The sequence below is a fragment of the Lissotriton vulgaris genome, chromosome 10, assembly GCF_964263255.1.
Source record: "Lissotriton vulgaris chromosome 10, aLisVul1.2, whole genome shotgun sequence".
Taxonomy (NCBI): Eukaryota; Metazoa; Chordata; class Amphibia; order Caudata; family Salamandridae; genus Lissotriton; species Lissotriton vulgaris.
Window position 1 is genome coordinate 1,051,233,081 of NC_141698.1, and position 18,937 is coordinate 1,051,252,017.

The 18,937-nt window shown below is 47.6% G+C and overlaps 1 protein-coding gene across 1 annotated transcript in view; it reads right to left on the reverse strand.

The window, feature by feature from the left end:
- STT3B (STT3 oligosaccharyltransferase complex catalytic subunit B) overlaps positions 1-18,937 on the reverse strand; it is a 488,477-nt gene that overhangs the window by 293,132 nt on the left and 176,408 nt on the right. The window contains exon 5 of the mRNA XM_086942109.1: positions 16,341-16,440. Coding sequence (XP_086798235.1) covers positions 16,341-16,440 — 100 coding nt within the window. The remainder of the gene's footprint in view (positions 1-16,340; positions 16,441-18,937) is intronic.

The following is an 18,937-nucleotide window of genomic DNA, read 5'->3' on the forward strand; positions in this document are numbered from 1 at the left end:
GCTTTTTGCTGCTCACCGCGTTGTTTGGCTACTAGCCGGCTGGCTTGTGGCCTTCTTCACGATGCCCGACGACATCACTGCTGCTGGTCTGGTTGCTCCAGACTGGCCCTTGCTTCCTTCCAAAAGGACCCTCCTGGTCCACTCCAGACGCCATTTTAGGTCCACCGCGTGGGCTTGAATTTGCCAAGGCTTTGTTGCCCAATCCTGGGTCCAGCGACGCCGACAGCTTCATCCATCGTGGGACAGCTCGCTCCTCCATCCTGGTCGCCGACAACGCCTCCTGGTCCGTGAGATCTGCAGAGCACAGCGTCACCCACTCACCTAGTCGAGGTGACTACCATCCGGTGCCCTCCTGGTGCCACCTGACTACTGGCTAGTAGTCACGAACTTGGTCCCCTCTGCTTTCAGGTGTCATCTCTCTTCAAGATCCAGGCTTGAATCACTTCGAACTCTCTTCACTGGTCGCCTGCCAGCATCTTTCTTCCAGGCTCCTGGTCCGTCTACGAGGATTCCCGACGTCTTTTGAGACATATGCAGCTGCAGCCCCTGGGCTAGGTAACTTCGGCATTTCGGCGCCCCAGCATAGCCTCACTATCCAAGGGTCAGAATCCACTTTCGTTTTCCTCCTACCAGGTCGGGTTCGCCCGAGAACACTAACTTTGTCTTTACCAGCTACCATAGACTTTGTCCCGCATCCCGCGTGAGAGTGCACACTCTGCACCCGAGTCCCCTAGGCCTCCTAGAAGTAATCTGAAGATTCTATAGTCAAGACCTAGCGATTCCAAAGCCTATTAGTACTGTACTTACCTGCTTGTAATTTCGCATTCCACTTTCAGAGTATATGGTTTTCCGTGCCCCTCGGGCATTTGTATATACTGTGCTAACTTAAGTATTTTCGTAAGAGTTTTGTGTTGTGCTTAGTACCCTGTCCTCATAAAGAGTACAGGGCTGTTGTGATTTTAATAAATACACTGTTTATTTTCATAACACTTGTGTGGTGTCCTTTCACTTGGTGTTCAAGGGGTATATGTGTGGTATAACAGCTGGCTTAACACGCCCTCTCGAGTCTTTAGCCTTAGACTCGCTCCTCTCTCACTGGCTGAGTGGTCGCTCCCAGTGTCCCTTGCAGACATTTGGTATCGTAGCGCTGCATTGCTTCTAAAATTGACAAATCATTTTGCCTGCTGTCTGCCTGATTGCCGCTTTGCTTCATTTGCGCTTTGTTTATTTCATACTGCTGTTTTGACTTTGTTAGCGCGTTTGCCTCTAGCGCTCCGCTGTGCTCCCCCCTCCGCCTCCATTTTGTTTGTTGTTGTCGTCCTCGTGTGCCCGCCCCGCCTCCCAGCTGAGCCGCCCTCCCACTGACCAGAAATAGCGCTCCCCTTCCTGAAGGCGCCGTGACTCGCTCCTCTCTCACGGGCTGAGTGGTCGCTCCCAGTGTCCCTTGCAGACATTTGGTATCGTAGCGCTGCATTGCTTCTAAAATTAACAAATCATTTTGCCTGCTGTCTGCCTGATTGCCGCTTTGCTTCATTTGCGCTTTGTTTATTTCATACTGCTGTTTTGACTTTGTTAGCGCGTTTGCCTCTAGCGCTCCGCTGTGCTCCCCCCTCCGCCTCCATTTTGTTTGTTGTTGTCGTCCTCGTGTGCCCGCCCCGCCTCCCAGCTGAGCCGCCCTCCCACTGACCAGAAATAGCGCTCCCCTTCCTGAAGGCGCCGTGACTCGCTCCTCTCTCACGGGCTGAGTGGTCGCTCCCAGTGTCCCTTGCAGACATTTGGTATCGTAGCGCTGCATTGCTTCTAAAATTGACAAATCATTTTGCCTGCTGTCTGCCTGATTGCCGCTTTGCTTCATTTGCGCTTTGTTTATTTCATACTGCTGTTTTGACTTTGTTAGCGCGTTTGCCTCTAGCGCTCCGCTGTGCTCCCCCCTCCGCCTCCATTTTGTTTGTTGTTGTCGTCCTCGTGTGCCCGCCCCGCCTCCCAGCTGAGCCGCCCTCGCCCCTCCCCCTCCACTATCCATTTATGACAGTTGTTCCCGCGCGCAGCGACCACGCCCAATCCGCGCCAAAGGTAAGCCCGTCTACGCCCGTCCGCGCCTGGACCGCGCCCAGCGCCAGACCCCCTGGCCCTCACTTTTCCCAGCCCTCCCGCATTACCTACGATGCCTCCACCCTCCTAGCCCTTAACCCCGGCCGCTCCACCAACTGCGTCCAAGCCGCTCCTGGACACACCCATGGACCTCTCTCATGCTACTCCTGCAAATTCATCGGTACCGTCTCCAACTCCGCTACGTTCACACCTCAGATTCCCGACCCCAACCGTCTACAATGCATCCTTCTCAACACCCGATCGGTCCACAGGCACGCCATTGACCTATGGAACCTACTAGACACCATCTCTCCAGACGTCGCCTTCCTAACAGAAACATGGATGAACGCTTCCTCCGCCCCAGACATCACCATTGCCATCCCTGAAGACTATAAGATCACACGCAAGGACCGTACCGGCCACACAGGAGGAGGAATCGCTATCGTCCATAAAAAATCAATCCACATCTCTACCAGCTCTGATGTCAATCTCGCCAACTCTGAACACCTTCACTTCCAGATCCACATTGACCCCAAGACCACACTCAGAGGCACCCTCCTTTACAGGCCACCAGGACCCCGCGCACAATTCAGTGAAGACATCACTGACTTCATCACTCCACACGCGCTCCCCTCCAAAGATTACATCCTTCTGGGAGACCTCAATTTTCACCTTGAAAAGAACAACGACCGCAACACCACCACCCTCTTGGACAACCTCGGACTTCAACAACTGGTCACTTCCCCCACCCACATCGCAGGTCACACTCTCGACCCTATCTTCACCTCCAGCAACCACGTCTCCTTCAGCCACACTACGGATCTCCTCTGGACTGACCACAGCTGCGTTCACTTTACCTACAACAAACCTAAACCCATCAACCACCCCCAACCAACTTTGCAAAGAAACTGGAACAAAATCACCATCGACCAGATCTCCTCATCGCTCCTTCTAAACACCCCAGCCCACTCTTCAAACCCCACCAAGCCGCCACCAACTTCACCCTATGGTTATCCAACAGCGCCGACATCCTAGCACCACTGAAAAAACGACAAAGCAAACCTGGCAGCAAGAAGACCTCATGGTTCAACGATGATCTTAAGAAGTTTAAGAAACTTTGCCGCTCCCTTGAGAAGGCCTGGAAAAAAGACCCAACCACCAGCACCAAGGACGCCTTCAAAAACGCCACCCGCACACACCACCAACTAATCCGAAAGGCCAAGAAAAACGCCTTCAAGGATCGACTAGATAACACCCACAACAGCAAGGAACTTTTCAACATCGTCAAGGAATTTACCAATCCCTCAGCCAACTCCAACGACATCACCCCCTCTCAAGCCCTCTGCGACTCCCTAGCTTCATTCTTCCACAACAAAATTGCAGACATCCACAACTGCTTCGACTACCAACCCGGAGACCAACCCACCCAACCATATGCTGAACATTCACCCCCCATGAACATCCTTAACGACTGGAACCCAATCTCCACTGAGGACACCATCCGCCTGATGAACTCCATCCACTCAGGATCCCCCACAGACCCATGCCCTCACCACATCTTCAACAAAGCAGACTCCGTCATAGCACCGCACCTCCGAGACGTCATCAACTGCTCCTTCAACTCCGCCACCTTCCCGGAAAGCTGGAAACACGCTGAACTCAGCGCCCTTCTGAAAAAACCCACAGCGGACCCCACCGAACTCAAAAATTACCGCCCCATCTCGCTCCTTCCATTCCCGGCCAAAGTCATCGAGAAAGCTGTCAACAACCAGCTCGCCGCCTTCCTCGAAGCCAACAAATCCCTCGACTCCTCACAGTCCGGCTTCCGAGCAAAACACAGCACTGAGACCGCCCTCATCGCAGCAACAGACGACATTCGAACTCTACTGGACAATGGAGACACAGTCGCCCTCATCCTCCTCGACCTCTCCGCAGCCTTCGACACAGTCTGCCACAGCACCCTTCTACAGCGCCTCAGAAACATCAGAATACAAGGAAAAGCACTTGAATGGATCACCTCGTTCCTCACCGGAAGAACCCAGAGAGTCCGCCTTTCACCATTCAAGTCAGAGGCCACTGAAGTCATCTGCGGTGTACCACAAGGATCCTCACTCAGCCCCACCCTCTTCAACGTATACATGAGCCCCCTCGCGGCCATCGCCCGCCAACACAACCTCAACATCATCTCCTACACGGATGACACTCAACTGATCCTTTCACTCACCAATGACCCCAGCACCGCCAAAACTAACCTACACGAAGGAATGAAAGAAGTTGCCGAATGGATGAAACACAGCCGTCTGAAACTGAACTCAGACAAAACAGAAGTCCTCATCTTAGGTACATCCCCCTCCGCATGGGACGACTCTTGGTGGCCGGAAGCCCTTGGAAAAGCACCCATCCCGACAGACCACGCACGGAACCTAGGCGTCATCCTGGATTCCTCACTTTCAATGAACAGACAAGTCAACGCCGTCTCCTCATCCTGCTTCAACATTCTGCGCATGCTCAAAAAAACATTTCGCTGGATCCCCACCGAAACTAGGAAAACGGTCACCCACGCTCTGGTCACGAGCCGACTGGACTACGGAAACACCCTTTACGCAGGTACTACCGCTAAACTCCAGAAAAAACTCCAACGAATCCAAAACGCCTCAGCCAGGATCATATTAGACATCCCGCGTAAAGAACACATCTCTGGTCACCTGAAAAACCTCCTCTGGCTTCCCGTCAATAAGAGGATCACTTTCCGGCTCCTTACCCACGCACACAAAGCACTCTACGAAATCGGACAAGAATGCCTCAACACACGACTGTCCTTCTACACTCCCTTCCGCCAACTACGATCTTCCAACCAAGCCCTCGCCACTGTACCTCGGATCAACAAAACCACCATGGGAGGTAGATCCTTCTCCTACCTGGCAGCTAAAACATGGAACTCACTTCCCACTTACCTTCGCCTTACCCAGAACCACCTAGCATTCAGAAAGCAACTTAAAACGTGGATATTTGACAAGTAACTCCCCACCCCTCCCTAAGCGCCTTGAGACCCTCTGGGTATGTAGTGCGCTATATAAATTCTATGACTTGACTTGAGACTGCTCGTATCCACGCTACTAGGATAGCTGGTCTATATGGTTGACTTACAACCAATCATCAATAAGGGTTGTCTGGACTGACACAGTGTTCACTAGAATAGTGAGCACTGCATATCAGGCCAACTTCTCACAATCTGCTGCTTCTATTTAACAAGGGAAGAGGTATACTCCTGAAAGCAACAACCCCAAGAATGCGAAGACCCACAAAACAAATCACAGACATCGTTCATCATCAGATGTTCCCCAACATATCACCCAAACAGATCCCCCCAACATCAAGTGCGTGTCAATCACACTTACCTGACTGAGCCTTCGCATGCCCGGGCACTTGGCCAGTTCCTGGCGACAGTCCGCTCCAGCGCCCCTCTCTCCCCTCCTTGCCTCGCGCACCCCCAGATGGCTTCCGAGCCTCGGCGCAATTTTCCCAACAGCGAGTTAGTATTGGGAACGTCTAACGCCAGACGCATGCACACAGCGGCCCTTCGATGGCCGCAGCACCCAACTGACTGAGGGCTTACCAACCTTCTTTATCAGCGTCGAGCCCTGCTCGGCGGGACGGGCTCTGTTGTAGCTGCTCCCGGCTGTTATACCAACGGCTACCCTCCATTTTGAGACCGGAGCACAGCGCATGCCCAGATCGCCCACGCCTGTGCACTTCCAGCTCAGAGCGGAAAGCATCTACTACCGTTTACGGCCCAAAGAGCATGGCATGCATGTTTACTTCCGTGTTTTAGAGGACCTTTTTGACTGACCTCTTCCGGCGCAGGAACAGATGATGTAAACACTGTTTGAACACGCACATTAGCGAAAAGACATGACATTGTAGTGAGGAAGACTCTTGAGTCTCTTGAACTGGTTCAATAATTTATTTGAGAGGCCATAACAAACTGCGACCTTCTTCTCGCCAGTCAAGCTCAACTGGCGAGAATAGAATGAAACATTTTCTAGCTTATGCGTTAATAATTTTCAGTTCAATTAAGGAAATGGTAGCAAGGGTTATGATTCTCGTTTCTTTACTATAAAATTTAAGCAGCCAATCACAGTAAAATAAATTAAAAAGAACAGCGCAAGGGGGAAAGGACCACCATCTTTCTCCGAGGTCATGCGGAAATGCCTCGGAGAAAGCATTCGAGGGCATGGTTTTCATTCTCTCCTCTTCCCATTGGCTGGAAGGTAAAATTCCAGCCAATGGGAAGAGGAGAGAACGAAAACAAGAAAGAAGAGAAAAAACAACCCCGAATCAGGAAAAGACTGGGCTTGAACCGAGTGACGCCCCTCTCCTCCAATAGCTGGCCTCCGTTTAGGAAGCCAGCCAATGGAGAAGAGGGGCAGGTTCAAGCCCCCATACTAAAAAACATTAAATCTCGGCTGCGCGAGCACTGCTGCGCAGTGCAACGCTAGTCCGAGACCTAAAAGGGCAAAAGAACTTGCTAAAACCCTCCACAACAAGTTAAGACACTGACAAAGGAAACACAACATTTCAGAATAACTAATTCCTCCAGTAAGTCGAACAACTGTTCTAGGAAACTCAAATTTGACACTTAGTTTCACTCAGCGATGGAAAGACCTACCTGAGGGTTGGACAGCTGTCCTGATGGGGAAGGAATATGCTACTTACCAGTATGCATCTGTTCTTGGCATAGAGGGCTGCAGAGTGGTACATTATGAATAGATCGCCATCTGGTGTTGGGCTCGGATGATTGCACTTTGTTTTTCTCTTGGAGAGTCTTTTGTATGTTGGTGACTCCTCCCTTAGTTGGTAGTGCGCATGGGCATCGGCTCCATCCTTAGATTGTTTTGCCATAGTAGGGTTAGATGGAGTAGTATAGTAGAATACAGATAAGAGTGCCCATGTAAGTGTATCTAAATAAGATAATGTTGGAACAGACACAGGTTTCCGGGGAGGCTGGGAGGGCATGTACCACTCTGCAGCCCTCTATGCCAAGAACAGATGCATACTGGTAAGTAGCATATTCCGTTCGAGGCATATGGGCTGCAGATGGTACATTATGAATAGACTATACAGCAGTTCTCTCCCTAGCGGTGGTCGCCCGTGTCTGTTGCAACTGTCTGAAACAATGTTTTTAATACTGCTTGTCCCACTCTAGCTTGCTGTGTTGTGTGCACATCTACACAATAGTGTTTTGTGAAAGTGTGCGGTGTAACCCAGGTAGCCGCTTTGCATATGTCATCTAGTGGAATGTTTCCCAGAAATGCCATAGATGCTCCTAGTTTACGTGTAGAGTGGGCTCTAGGAGGAACAGTTAATGTTCTCTTTGCCTTTAAGTAGCATATTTGAATGCATTTTACAATCCATCTGGCAATGCCCGCTTTGGAGATGGGATTGCCTTTATGTGTGGGAGAAAACGCAACAAATAGCTGTTTTGTCTTTCTGAAAGTTTGTGTTCTCTCTATATAGTACAATATGGCCCTCCTAACATCCAGTGTATGTAGGGCTCTTTCCGCTACTGTTTGTGGTTTTGGAAAGAAAACCGGTAATTCCACTGACTGATTGATGTGGAATGCCGAGATAACCTTTGGTAAGAATTTTGGGTTTGTTCTAAGAACCACTTTATTTTGGTGTAGCTGCATAAATGGTTCTTGAATCGTAAAAGCCTGCAGTTCACTTACTCTTCTAAGTGACGTGATAGCTATGAGGAAGGCCACCTTCCATGTGAGGAATTGTATTTCACACCTATGCATAGGTTCAAAGGGTGGCCCCATTAGTCTGGTAAGCACTATGTTGAGATTCCAGACTGGGGAAGGTGGTCTTCTTGGTGGAATGACTCTTTTGAGTCCTTCCATGAAAGCTTTAATTGCTGGTACTTTAAACAGTGACAGGTGTTGCCTGTTTTGTAGGTACGCCGCTATGGCTGCTAGATGAACCCTAATAGAGGTATATGCTAGATTACATTGCTGTAAGTGTAATAAATAGCAAATGATTTGTTTAGTGGATGCGTCCAGAGGGTTGATGTGCTTACTGTTACAGTGTATAGCAAACCTCTTCCATTTTGCTGCATAGCATGCTCTGGTGGTAGGACGTCTTGCCTGTTTAATGATTTCCATGCATTCTGGTGGTAAATCTAAATACCCAAACTCTATGACCTCAGGAGCCAGATCGCTAGGTTCAGTTGTTTGGGATCTGGGTGCATTATTTCTCCATGGTTCTGTGTAAGATGCATGGGTAATAACCTTAGCTTTTGATGTGGTACTTGTGAGAGTTGTAGCAGCGTGGTGAACCACGGCTGTCTTGCCCACGTGGGTGCCACTAGTATCATTGTCATTGAGTGTTGCTGCAGTTTCCTCACCAGTCTTGGAATTAGTGGTAGAGGAGGGAACGCGTAAGCAAATTTGTTGGACCAATTTATCCACAGTGCATTGCCCTGGGACCTTTGGTGTGGGTACCTGGATGCGAATTGTTTGCATTTTGCGTTCTGATGATTTGCAAACAGATCTATCTCTGGTTGCCCCCATTTTTGGAAGAATGGCTGTAGTATTTGGTTGTGCAGTTCCCATTCGTGAACTTGTTCTGACTGTCTGCTTAGGATGTCTGCTATTTGATTTTGAATTCCTGGTAGGTGTTCCACTAACAGGTAGATTTTTTGAGGAATGGCCCATCTCCATATGTCCTGTGCTAGTTTGGACAGTTGGAGAGAGTGTGTCCCCCCCTGTTTTTGAATATAATACATTGCAGTCATGTTGTCTGTTCTGATCAGGACTGCCTTGTTTGTTATTTGCATTTGGAAAGCTTTTAGTGCTAGAAATATTGCTAATAGTTCTAGGTAGTTGATGTGCAGTTTCTTTTGCTGCGCACTCCACTTCCCCTGTACTGTGTATTTGTCCATATGCGCTCCCCATCCGGAGAGCGATGCGTCCGCTGTTATTATTACTTGTGGAATTGGCTCTAGGAACGACCGTCCCTTGGAAATGTTTTCTGTGTTCCACCACTTCAGAGAGCGATACGTCCGGTCGTTTACCAACACCAGATCTGTAATCTGACCTTGAGCCTGATTCCACTGTGTCGCTAGACACTCTTGTAGTGGGCGCATTTGTAGTCTGGCATGTGGTATTAGCAGTATGCAAGAGGACATCATGCCTAATAGTTGCATAAACACTCGTGCTGGTAGTGAGTGTTGTGGTTGAAATCTTTGTATTAACCCGACCATTGTCTGTACTCTGATTGGGTTGGGGTATGCTATTGCCTTTTCTGTGTCTACTGTAGCCCCCAGGTATTGCTGGATCTGGTTTGGTTGCAGGTGTGATTTTTTGTAGTTCACCGTAAACCCTAGGTGGTGCAGCAGTTGAATTGTCTTCTGTGTGTTGTGAAGACATTCTTCCTTTGATTTGGCCTTTATTAGCCAATCGTCCAAGTATGGGAAGACATGTATTTGTTGTCTTCTTAGGTGTGCTGCCACCACAGCTAGGCATTTTGTGAAAACTCTCGGTGCTGTTGTGACACCGAACGGAAGGACCTTGAACTGGTAGTGTTGTCCTTCTAACACAAACCTTAGGTATTTTCTGTGGGCTTTGTGAATTGGGATATGAAAGTAAGCATCTTTTAGATCCAGTGTAGAAAGAAAGTCCCCTTTCTTCACTAAAGGGAGTACTTGTTGGAGCGTGACCATGTGGAAGTGTTCCGAATTTATGTAAGCATTGAGAGGTCTGAGGTCTAATATTGGTCGTAGGGACCCGTCCTTTTTGGGGATCAGGAAGTATAGAGAGTATACTCCTGTTCCTTGTTGATCCTTTGGGACCTTCTCTATTGCATGCTTTTGTAGAAGTGCTAGCACTTCTTCTCTTAACAATGTCAGATGATCCTGACTCATTGGACGCTGTTTGGGGGGGATGTTTGGTGGGGTAGCTGTGAGTTCTAGGCAATAACCATGTTGGATAATTTGTCTCACCCACTTGTCTGACGTGATGTTTTCCCAGACAGGTAGGAACTGTGATAGACGTCCCCCGACCGGTGTTATGTGGTCTGGGGGGAGTTCTATGAAGTCACTGTTTTGGTGTTGAGGCGTTGCGGTTGTTATTATTCCCGCGGCCTCTACCCTTATTGTTGTTACCTCTGTAATTACCTCTTGAATTACCTCTGGGTGATGTTGGTGTGAAAGATGTGGATTGCTGATTTGTTCCTGTGTTTTTTGAGCCCCCTCTATAGGTGGATCTACGAAAGGAACCTCTGTGCGTTGGCTGTTGCAATGCCCCCATTGACTTAGCCGTTTCCGTATCTTTCTTCATCTTTTCTAATGTCTCGTCTGTACTTGAACCAAACAATGTCTTCTGATCAAATGGTCTGTTCAGTAGGGCTGTTTGAACTTCTTGTTTGAATCCTGAGATTCTAAGCCATGCGTGCCTTCTTAGCATGACACTAGTGTTAATAGACCTTGCTGCAGTGTCTGCTGCGTCTAATGCACACTTAATGGAAGTATTGGTTATTATTTTACCTTCCTGTATTAATTGGTCTGCCTTCTTCTGATGTTCTTTTGGAAGATGTGTGAGAAGTTTTTCTAACTCATCGTAATGTGCCCTGTCGTAACGTGCGAGTAGTGCTTGTGTATTAGCTATACGCCAGCTATTCGCTGCCTGTGATGCTACTCTTTTGCCTGATGCATCTATTAACTTCGACTCTTTATCTGGTGGAGGAGCCTCTCCTGTAGATAATGAGTTTGCTCTTTTACGAGCGTTTGAGACCACCAGCGAGTCTAGAGGTACATGCCCTCTAATAAATATTGGGTCCTTTGGAGCCGCTTTGTATTTTTTATCGATTCTTGGGTTTAACACCCTGGCTCTCACTGGGTTTTCGAATATTTCTTCTGTGTGAGTGAGAAGACCCTTTAGCATAGGAAGAGTACCTGATGTTCTCTGTGCACTAGGTAGAGTCTCTAACAAGAAATCCTCTATCTGAGGTTCTGTGTGCATATCTAGTTTGTGATATTTTGCTGCCCTATTAATGAGCTGCACAAAACCTGTGTTATCATCAGGTGGTGAAGGCTTTGAGGGGTATAGCTCTGGGTCGTTGTCCTCATCTGACCCTACATCGTAATTTTCCCATGGATCTTCCTCATCTGGGATAGATTCGTCATCCCCTTGAGGTTCTCCCTCCCCTATATCACTGTCTACATCTGACTGAGGTGTAGCTGGTCTTGGTGTGGAGGGTGTAGGAATATGTGGCCTATTGTGAGGAATAGGAGAATAGGGTGTGTCCCTAGGACGAGGAGAAGCAGGAGGAGTTATGTTCGTCCCCATTGTTCTCTTTTTTGAAGGAAGAGGTTTATCTTCTGACTGTTCACTCTTTCTCTTCTTCGTGACCACTTTCCCAGTTTGTGGGTCAATAAACAAGATCTTTTGTTTGGGATCTGTTTGTTGCTCTTGAATCGGTACCGAGGGTCCTGGTTCCGAGAGCTGTTTTTGTTTTCGATCTTCAGATCTTTCTGTTTTCGACACCGAATGTCTGCTCGATTCCGACTTTTTGGGTATCGAGTGTCTTTTGGGTGATACATCATATTTCTTTTTCGACATGGAATGTTTCGATACCGAGCTCTCCTTTGTATGCAGCCTCGGTGTCGAAGTCGATGACGCCCTTTTCTCGGATCCGACGTGGTGGGATTCCGAGTGTTTCGGTTTCAGTTTCGGTTTCGTTGCCGGGCCCGAAGGCGGGGCGTCGGAAACTTTTTTCAGCGGTTTGACCGGGCCCGAGGGCGGGGTCGTTACCGCACGGGGTCGGTTTTTCGGTAAGGGGACGTCGTCACTCACGGTTTGTTGCTCGAAGAGTTCAACCTCCGACTGGTCCCCTTCCGACCCCGACTGGTCCTCTTCTTCCTCGATTTGTTCGTCTCCGAACAGCTCCGGGATTGCCTCCGCCTGCATTCTGGAAGCCTCGTGTCTTCGAGCTCGACGATTTCTAAATCGTTAGCTTGGAGGAGAATGCTGCGCAGGCTTCGCAGTCCCTGGATTCGTGTTCAGGCGATAGACAGAGGTTGCACACCTCGTGTAGGTCCTTGTGTGGGAACTTAGCACCACACGATGGACATTTTTTGAATGGAGTCCTTTCCATGGACTCCGGGCTTGACTGCGTCGAGAAAGGTCTCCTGTTCTTCGACGTAGATCCAAGTTTTTCTCTTCTATTTTGAATTTGTAACGCGTCGAAATGGAAAAGAAACGCGTTCGCTAACAATACCGTCGAATTGGAAAGGGAATACGCGCCGAAAAATCACTTTCTTCTGAAGTTGATCTGGAGCGTCTCGATCTTCATCCGAACCCGATGGCGGAAAAAAACAATCTAAGGATGGAGCCGATGCCCATGCGCACTACCAACTAAGGGAGGAGTCACCAACATACAAAAGACTCTCCAAGAGAAAAACAAAGTGCAATCATCCGAGCCCAACACCAGATGGCGATCTATTCATAATGTACCATCTGCAGCCCATATGCCTCGAACATTGAGTTGTTTGGTTTGGAGCCAAAGAGAGCCTGCTGATCTGCTTGCATCTATTCCTTTTATTCTCAGTCATATGATTGCTAATCACATTGATGCTCTTGAGTACCCCCAAAGAGTGTTCTTATGCCAAATCAGCACAAATGGTGACAGAGTAACATCCAGTCTTCTTCTAGAGCACCTCAGTTTTGGCCTATGAAACTGGTGGACACGGTCTCTTTTGCACACAACGTACCACACTCAAGTATCTGACCAATTTAGCAGATACAGACCCCCCAGGATATAGCGGCATGGATTAGCAAATTTAGCGGCACAAAAATGGAAATTTAGCGTCACAAATATGGAAATTTAGCGGCAATTTAGCGGCATTTTATTTGGCCATTTTTCCTACAACAAACACACATATCTTAGTTTTTTTAGTTATTTAACAATATGAAGCTATGTATATTTGGTTTATTTACAATGTAGACACTTTGTTTCCCTCAAAAAGCAAGACTTCCTCTCCGGCAGAACAAAAAAAGTCCGCCTTCCGCTCCGAAGCCACCAAGAACATCTGCGGCATAACCTAGGGCTCGTTCCTCAGCCCTACGCTGTTTAACATCTACATGGCACCACTCGCCCACGTCACCCGACTACACAACCTCAACATCATCTCCTACGTCGATGACACCCAGCTGATCCTCTCCCTCGCCAAGGACCCCCACACCGCCAAAACCAACCTACACGAAGGAATGAAGGCCGTCGCCGAAGGGATGAGGAACAGCCGACTGAAGCTGAACTCTGACAAGACGGAGGTCCTCATCCTCGGATCCACCCAGTCGGCCTGGGACGACTCCTGGTAGCCGACCGCACTGGGAACAGCTCCAACACCCACCGACCATGCACGCAACCTGGGGGTTATCGTCGACTCATGGTGCCGTATAGTGGGTGGTAGGATCTCTCCTTAGCTCCACGAGGGGTGCAAGCGGCAGGAGAGGAGTGCTGCAGCGAGGCCCAGCCGGGGGCGGAGATGGCGAAGCACGCGGAGCTAGAGGAGCGCCCAACGAGCATCCTGAGGATCCATGGTTTCCCTCACTGGTGCTAATATGGTGTTGTCTCCCGGGGCGAAGGCACCTAAGAGCACTCTTCCAGGCCGGCGAACAATGGAATCTGCGGAGTGGCAAACCCGGCTGAGCAGCCGGGCTCGCAACCAACGTCTGGCATCAAGAGTGGGCATCGCAGCATCCGGGAGACAAAGACGGAGGAAGTACGGAGTGACCCCTGACCAGAGAACCCCAGCCGGAGATCGAAGGCCAAGGCTGAGTGGACCGGCGAAGCAGGGTCAAGAGACGCGGCCATGACACACAGCCCCTCCAGACAGCGTGGGAGGAGGAAGCGGCTCGTAGCACCAGCGACGATCCAGCGGGGCAAAACCGCAGTAGAGGCAAGGAGAGGCAGATATCTAAGTGGGGTTTAAGCGCATGCTGCAGAGATGGCGAGTGAGCCTTTGACTTGGCTGTGAATCCCTCAATATGCAAGGATGAATGGCTGTGCAGTAAGAAAAAAATATATATAGGAGACATTACAGCTTGTGTTAATAGCGGGGCGCTAGGTCCCAAGCCCGCTCCCCCGGAGCCGGACAGGGTGTGAAATAGCATAGTTGTGGCCGGAGCTGACATGGAGTGCTCGGAAATGCCTCGGGCCAGCCCACATTGTTTAGAGATGCAAGAATCAAAGAAAGTCCTCTATTGAGTGAAAAACACTACAACATGCATCTTTTAAAAAAAAAAAAAAAACACTAAACTCCTTTTAATAATTTTATGTAATGAAATAAGGAGTTAAGTGGGTCGATGGCATTTTGAGTGCAGGGATTTTTGAAAATATCAATTTTTCAATGGAACCTGGGACTGCTGGCCTTTACCTAATGCTGCGTAAGATTTAATTGAAAAATTGATTTTTCTGATCGCCCTAAGGGCGGTCACATCCAAATTGGGACATCGGAACTGCCGACCTAAGGTTGGACGGTTCCTTTCCTGCCATGGTGTCCTTCTCCCTAACATCGCAATAAGGCCCTTACTGCTGTGCTCCCCTGCTTTACTGGCTTCCTCCTATAGTAATGTTTACTGTTATGAGGCTCTGGCTGCTTCTTTTAATTTAAGCCAGTAAATATGTGAAATTCTGGGCTCAGCATGGCCTCCCATTTAGCGGAGCAGTCATCAATAGTGCAGCAGGTGCAGTTGCACCTGCGCCCAGGGGTGAGAGAGCCCACTGCACCCCTTTATAAATGTTTTTTACTACCTAACCAGAGGATGTAGGGGACGCATTTATCTTGCTCGCATTAGGGCCCATGGCATCTTTGCTATGTCACTGCTGCTATTGGTATTCACCGAGCCATCTGCAAGTATTTTCTCATTTTGTAATTGTATGCAGCAATACACAGCACTTCGGAGTACCTTGTATGACTGATGGACAATGATGTTAGCATTGAGTGGCGCAAGGTCCAGCCGCTGCAATAATAACAAAACAAAATCAAATGCAGTCAGAAGCCAACATAATTTTCGGGCAACAGCAAGGTGGTTTATTAAATATTTATCTTTATTACAGTTGAGACTCTTGCCTTTCTCTGCGTGCCACTCGCGTGGTGTTGGTGCCGGCCGTTCCCCTCCTTTGACTCCTTGTGCAGAGTTTACCATTGTTTATACTTTCCCTGCATACACTGTTATTTATGTATGTGCTGTGTAGCTATCTCTGGACAACGCTTGACCCCGCGCTGACCTTTTCTTAAGGCTGTGCTTGTGGCCCCTCGGGTCTGACTTCTTACAGACTTCCTTTGAACTGTCCACTATCTCTTGCTGCGTCACCTGGGCTTCCCAGTTCCCTCAGCCCCATTCCAGGTCGCTGGCCTCCAGCGCTCGGACACCAAAAGGGTATGAGGAACTAAAACAACCCTTGGCATTCAGTGGAGCATGGCGGTGGCTGGCCTGACGTGGGTGTTTACGTAAGATGCTCCTGATAAGGCGTCAATTGAACAGATCCGTAAGCACGCGATCGACAGACCCCCCAGGATATAGGCCTTTTGTAAAAATGCCACGCGATTTCTACAAAAGTGCCAATTTCGCGGGCACTTTTGTAAAAATCGCTGCATTTTTACAAAAGTGACGATTTTGCGGCAAACCGCGAAATCGCGATATCCTGGAGGGTCTGTATAAAGTAAATGGAGAGATGCACGTAGGATACACAAGAAATACAGCATTTGTCATCACCATAGCTTCTTTCGTAAATAATGCATGAATGTGTTGGGGCGCTATCCCTATTGATGAAGTCTATACAAAAGTAGACTTTAGAAAAGGACTGTGCCAACGAGATATATACAATATATGCAAGTTAGCAGGGCCAGTAGCACAATGCTTCCACATAAAGTCACTGATTATCATACTTGTATTCTGCTTTCCAATTCTTTCAAGTACAAGGTCACCATTTAAAAGACCTGTCTGTGCTCCCAACTAAGGCTCATATTGTTTGTTTCTTTCTCCCAATTCTTCAAAGAACTGATCTCATCTGAAGGAAGACTGGTTTCCAATCTAGCAGTTTAAGCATTAACAAAATAAAAAAATGGGAGGCGATAGCAATAGTATGGAAAATCAATAGCTGAAGCCTTCAAGTTACACCAATTAACATATCCCAGTTTTTGGTAGAGATGGAGTCAAGAAATAGATAAACTCGTTTTCACTTACCTATGTAGACCCTCCTGCTGTATCGTTGCATCAGCAACAACACAAATACGTGAAGAGGAATTAGGTTGATAATGAACACATAACCACCCCATGCAGAGACCTAAGGCGGGGAAAAGCAAAGAGTTGGGTCAAACATTAGAACATAACGCTTACAGAATGTTACTCCAACATTTCAGAGAATGTGGTGGTTCAGAGACTCATATGTAATTACAATTTTGTTTTGATATAATCATGTTAAGCATCAAATCGTAATTCACCAATTTTTGAACAATCATGTATCTTGCTGCAAGGAATTTAATAGGTACAATCTAGATTAACAGTTCAACTCTTGGGAGACTACATTAGAAGTACTCTTAAAGAACACTAAAGGTAGACTTAGAAATACACAAAAAAACACTTGTCTATTAATACACGGTCACCTTATACTGTTATGTTACAGTTCTGAATATTACAAGTGTGGCCGACTCTTCAAACACCCAGGTTTGTAATATGAATGAAGCAGATTTCTAAGTGAATGTTACTTCAGTATTGTGACAGGCGTTGGGGGTGTTTCTGAACAAGCCTGTCTACTATCCATCAAAAGTGAACACAAACAGCTGTCGCACAGAAACAGGTTCATGGAGATTAGGCCAGCAATAGGCACTCCACTTTTAGGTTTCGCTAGAGTCAGCACGCATGCGCTGCTCTTGCAAGAAATTTAGTAGGTGGTTTAAAAGTGCTACCAAGGCCGGCCATCAGCTTGCTATTACGCGCACAAGCGCGTGTGTGAATCCTCTCCCGACTCCTCCCTTCTCCCATCTCCCATCTCCCTCCTCGTCAGCTTCTCTTATTACAAGCTTCCCGCTCGCGCGGCAACGGTTTAACTAAGAATTCAGAGGTATGAATACTAATTTATTTGTCCACTAGATGGCAGACCAAAGTAAGCAATGCTCAAACTTATTTTTTTAACATCCAGCAATAACAAATTGTTTCTCTTTCCCCGGTTTTCCCAACAAGGGCTTTATTCCACACTGTGCGTGACAATATAAGATTTAACTGCACGAGGTTTATTTACACGAGTGATTGACAACTATGGGAGGCTTCTTTCGTGCTGAATCTGGAAATAAATGCTGGCTCCCAAACCGATTCACCAACAAGTGGATTATTTCAGACAGTGAGACAAAAGGAGGTACATGTTCACTTGTGCGTGAGAGAATCGCAAGAGGTTCACCTTACTCAGTGTGACAACACTATGTTTATCCTTCCGTCTCGTGTTTAACAATACATGAAATGATCTGACTAAATGCAGCAATGCATGTAATGGCTTATCAGATTTCGCTAGTATCCCTTGTTAAAGGAAGTGGTGTATGGTCTAGGGCTGGAAGCGTAGGTTAATGAAGGGCCCGTGATTTGAGTCGTGTTTTGTTTTCAGTGATCTGAATAAAGTACCCCCATGTCACAGAGTAATTATCTGCGGTTGGGAAATTTTTTATTTTTCTAAAAGTGACCAACTGGATAGTTAATTTTCACCTGAACATTGGAGGGCATTATTTCGTACTCCTGTTTTGCCTAATCACTACATTGGTATATGAATGTGTATATATTTGAGTGAAATCAGGTTTCATACAGTGATACTGCTATTTTATAAGCCATGTTAGGGCACTGAGCTAAACTGCACCACACATTTATCATAGGGGTCCGGTTGTGCTAGGCAGACTAGAGAAAAAAGCCACGTTTGGCCTCCTCAAATCCCTTACAGATCTAAAATATGTCAAACAGCAAACATATGAAATGTTTCAACATGACCTCCTAGGACTATTTAAGCACACCCTCGATAGCATCACAGTGACTTCCTTCTGTCAATCTGTGGACATTTCAAGGTGGATGGAGCAAACACCAACACACACTCGCAGCTGTTTATCCCATTTGTTTTTTTATGAGTTTTTTCCAGGGGGTTCCTCAAGTGCTCCGGCTCACCTCCTCACCCGGTCAACAGGCATTTCTCCACCCACAACATCAGCGCTGTTTAACTGAGGTAGTACAGTGCAGGCAAAAAAGACTGTGGCACAAAGTCCGCAGATCTCTTCTGTTGAGTGGACTTCCCTATCAAAAGAGTGACAAACAAAGGTTCTAAGTGAACAGTAGAAGAGACAGCGCAGAGCTCATGACCAAAGTGAGTACAAACTCAATGATTTGGCAGCAAATATTTTAGATAAAGTACAGCATGGTTTCAAACAAAAGTTCCTTCCGGGTAGAGTTAATACCCAAGTGACAGTCCAAAATTCGTAGAGTAGTCCATCAATTTTGGAGTAGGTCACTTAGAATACTGATGCTATTGAACAGTAACTGTCCTTTACCTTCACAATTCACTGTAGCATCTTCGATCATCACTCTTTGAAATTTTTATAATGAAAATTGGATTTTATGAAGTTGTTGGTTTGCTGCATTGTGTGCTCTTCATAGTTCGCCTACATTTATCGACCTACCTTGATCAGGGAAAATGTTTAACACCCAAAGGGACCACTGTTTATAATGCCTATGTATGAACCAGCCAAAGGGTCTCGCCTTTGGGACCTTATAAGTGCTTAGCCATGCAACACTTGGTGTTGTTGCACCAA